At 41.0% G+C, this 2,737-nt stretch overlaps 1 protein-coding gene across 1 annotated transcript; it reads left to right on the top strand.

The window, feature by feature from the left end:
• The first annotated feature begins 1,727 nt into the window (after positions 1-1,727).
• UBL4B (ubiquitin like 4B) lies at positions 1,728-2,423 on the top strand. Its single transcript, XM_051998377.1, has one exon. The coding sequence runs from the start codon at positions 1,840-1,842 to the stop codon at positions 2,401-2,403; it is 564 nt and encodes a 187-aa protein (XP_051854337.1). The 5' UTR covers positions 1,728-1,839; the 3' UTR covers positions 2,404-2,423.
• The last annotated feature ends 314 nt before the right edge of the window (positions 2,424-2,737 follow it).

The following is a 2,737-nucleotide window of genomic DNA, read 5'->3' as shown; positions in this document are numbered from 1 at the left end:
ACAAGAATGCTGACAAAGAGATCTCTTTCTTGTTTTACTCAAATTCCGTGTCCAAACCCAGCATGGTGGGGATACCTTGATGTTTTGGGAAAGTTCCCCACCTTATTTTTGTACTTCTGGACTATTTTCTCTTGTCCAATGTGAGCTGGTAATCATTTTATAACCACCTAGTCTATGGAGATATTCCTCACTTCATCCAACCAGTGACCACCCTCAACCAGCACTGATGTGTTATTTTGGCTCCAAGGGCAAGGTCTATTAACCAATGAGATTCTGTTATTTCCCATGCTTCTTTTGCATGTTTGGTAATGAACCTTATAAAAACGAGGTCCTGGAAAATTATTGTAGGTTGGACAATTTTAATCCCTATAGCCTGCTGGCAAGAGAAATCAAAATCTATCAATAAGCATATGTTTTCAATGCTCCTTTGACCACTTAGAGAAAAAGCAGCTATATAAAACTAAGCAACCTAACTGGTATGATCCAGGAATTTGGAGGGGCTGTCTATTGTTTTGGGGATGTTTATTTCTAAGGGAAGATGCAAGCAGATAGCCAAGCAAAAGATGTTTCATTGCTCTTATTCATTCATTTTAGGTCATGGATAATATACTATATACAGTTAAGCATGCTCTCTGTCTCTTCTCATGGAGAAGTGACTCCATTATGTCAAGATCATGTAATTAGGGCACAGTGAAATATAGAAAGTTCAAGGAAGGCAAGCTTTCTCCAGAAGGAAGTTAGTTTAAGAGCTTAGTCTATTTGGGCAGATTCAGAATAATCATATCCCCTAGAAAGAAAAGCCAATGTGAGAGAGAGAGAGAGAGAGAGAGAGAGAGAGAGAGAGAGAGAGAGAGAGAGAGAGAGAGAGAGAGAGAGAGAGAGAGAAATTTTGGAGCTTTCACACAATAGGGTGAATAGGTGTTAATGAAAGTGGGATTTCCCAGCCTTTGATCCTGTTGAAGATCAGGCTAGTGGCTAGCAGAGATGTCTTGTGATTTAAAAAAGTTCTGTGCTAAATCTTCGGAATACAAACATATGGTATGGATCTTGCTCTGAAGATGTTTATAACCTAAGGAATGGGTGGAGTAATGGTGGTAAGGCAGGAAGTACACTGGAATTGGGTCTTAAAAGAAAAGAGAAATTTTATAGATGAAGATTGGTCAGATAGAGAGAAAGGGACTATACAAGGCATGGGGGATCTCAGGAACAATAGGCACAGAAAACAGAGCATTTGCTTAGAACAAAATGTACATGAAGGGGGAATCGTTGGGAATAAGATGGAAAAAGATAAAATTGGAATCAGATTGTGGAGAGGTCTTGAATTCTAAGATACAGAATCCATATTTCATTTCCCAGGCAATGGGAAGCTACTGAGGGTTTGAGGAGAGAGGATTAATATAATTAGAGCAGTACATTATGAACATTAGTATAAAAGAATCATTAGAAAAGCCATGATATAGGATACAAGCAAAACCATTTTAGAGGCTATTAAGATGGGCCAGGAGAGAAGAAATGGGGTTTCAGTGAGCATGGAGAGCTCTCAAGAAGATGGATATGAGAATTATCACAGTCCTTCCCACTCATATCCCCATCCTGTTGAATAGCCTCTGTATGTCCATCCTTGGAATGCTGAGGCCTCTGGGGGATTGTGACATCAAAGCAGGCCAGCCAATAGCAGCTCTTCTTCTGTGGGCCCAGCCCCTAGTCTTTCAGTTGCTCTGGGATGATTTTTTTCATTTTTTTGACTGTCAGGGCCTGGGGCTGTTGGCTTACATTGCTCCAGAGTATGATGTCAACTGACCCCATCTAAGCAAGTGGTGACTGCCTCCCCACACCACAATGTGGCTAACTGTCAAACTTCTCTTAGGCCGGAGGTGCTTACTCCAAGTCTCAGAGAACGAGAAAGTATTTATGTTAAAGCGACTAGTGTCAAAACAGCTTCATGTCCCCGAGAAACAGCAGCGTCTACTCTTCAGAGGCCAGGTCCTGGCTGACAACAAGCGCCTCTCCGATTATTGTATTGGACCCAATTCTACACTCAACGTGATCCTCCGTCCCTTGGAGAAAGCATCCCCCGAGAGGCCTTCCCAGTCTCCATCTCCATCTCCATCTCCATCCCCTTCCTTGTGGCCTCAGCTTGCCCAGATTCTGAACAAACATTTTAGCCCACAGGATGCAGAAAAAGTGCTTAACCGGTTAAAAGAAGAACAGAAGAAGTGCTTGCAGCGGATGAGTCTGGATGACATTGAGCGGATCTCAAAGCTCTTAAGTCCAGGGGGGAAATTCTCAGCAGCCTCAGGCTCTAGAGTCCAGTATAAAGGAGATATGGAGCCTCAAGGAGATAGTAAATACAATCCTGCAACCAAGGACGGCTTAAAATCAGAAAAGTCACCTGGTAAATAAACCTGACAAGTCTGAAATAATTCATGATGTGGGCATTTTTTTATTATATTTTCTGGAGACTTTCCTCAAAATTCCCTTTTATAGATATTCTCACCTATCTTTGAATCTTCCAGACTAGTTATTGGAAGCTGTGACTTTTAGTGAGGTCCTTAATGTGTATCTGCCTCAGTTTCCCTTTTTGGTAAAGTAGTATTATCTCTTCTCTATTGGGGGCCCCCAAAAAGTGCATTTATACATTTCTTTTAAGTTTACCAGCATTATAGACCCTAGCTCTTATTGTTATTTAAATTTTTAAATTTTTAACTTTTACTAAACCCTTTTTCAAGTTCAAATT

The sequence above is a fragment of the Antechinus flavipes genome, chromosome 4, assembly GCF_016432865.1.
Source record: "Antechinus flavipes isolate AdamAnt ecotype Samford, QLD, Australia chromosome 4, AdamAnt_v2, whole genome shotgun sequence".
Taxonomy (NCBI): domain Eukaryota; kingdom Metazoa; phylum Chordata; class Mammalia; order Dasyuromorphia; family Dasyuridae; genus Antechinus; species Antechinus flavipes.
The sequence above is the reverse complement of the archived record's forward strand: the minus strand, read 5'-3'. Positions and strand labels throughout refer to the sequence as shown.

Coding starts and splice junctions, on each gene's coding strand:
- UBL4B (XM_051998377.1), top strand. CDS start 1,840: ATGTGGCTAACTGTCAAACTTCTCTTAGGCCGGAGGTGCTTACTCCAA.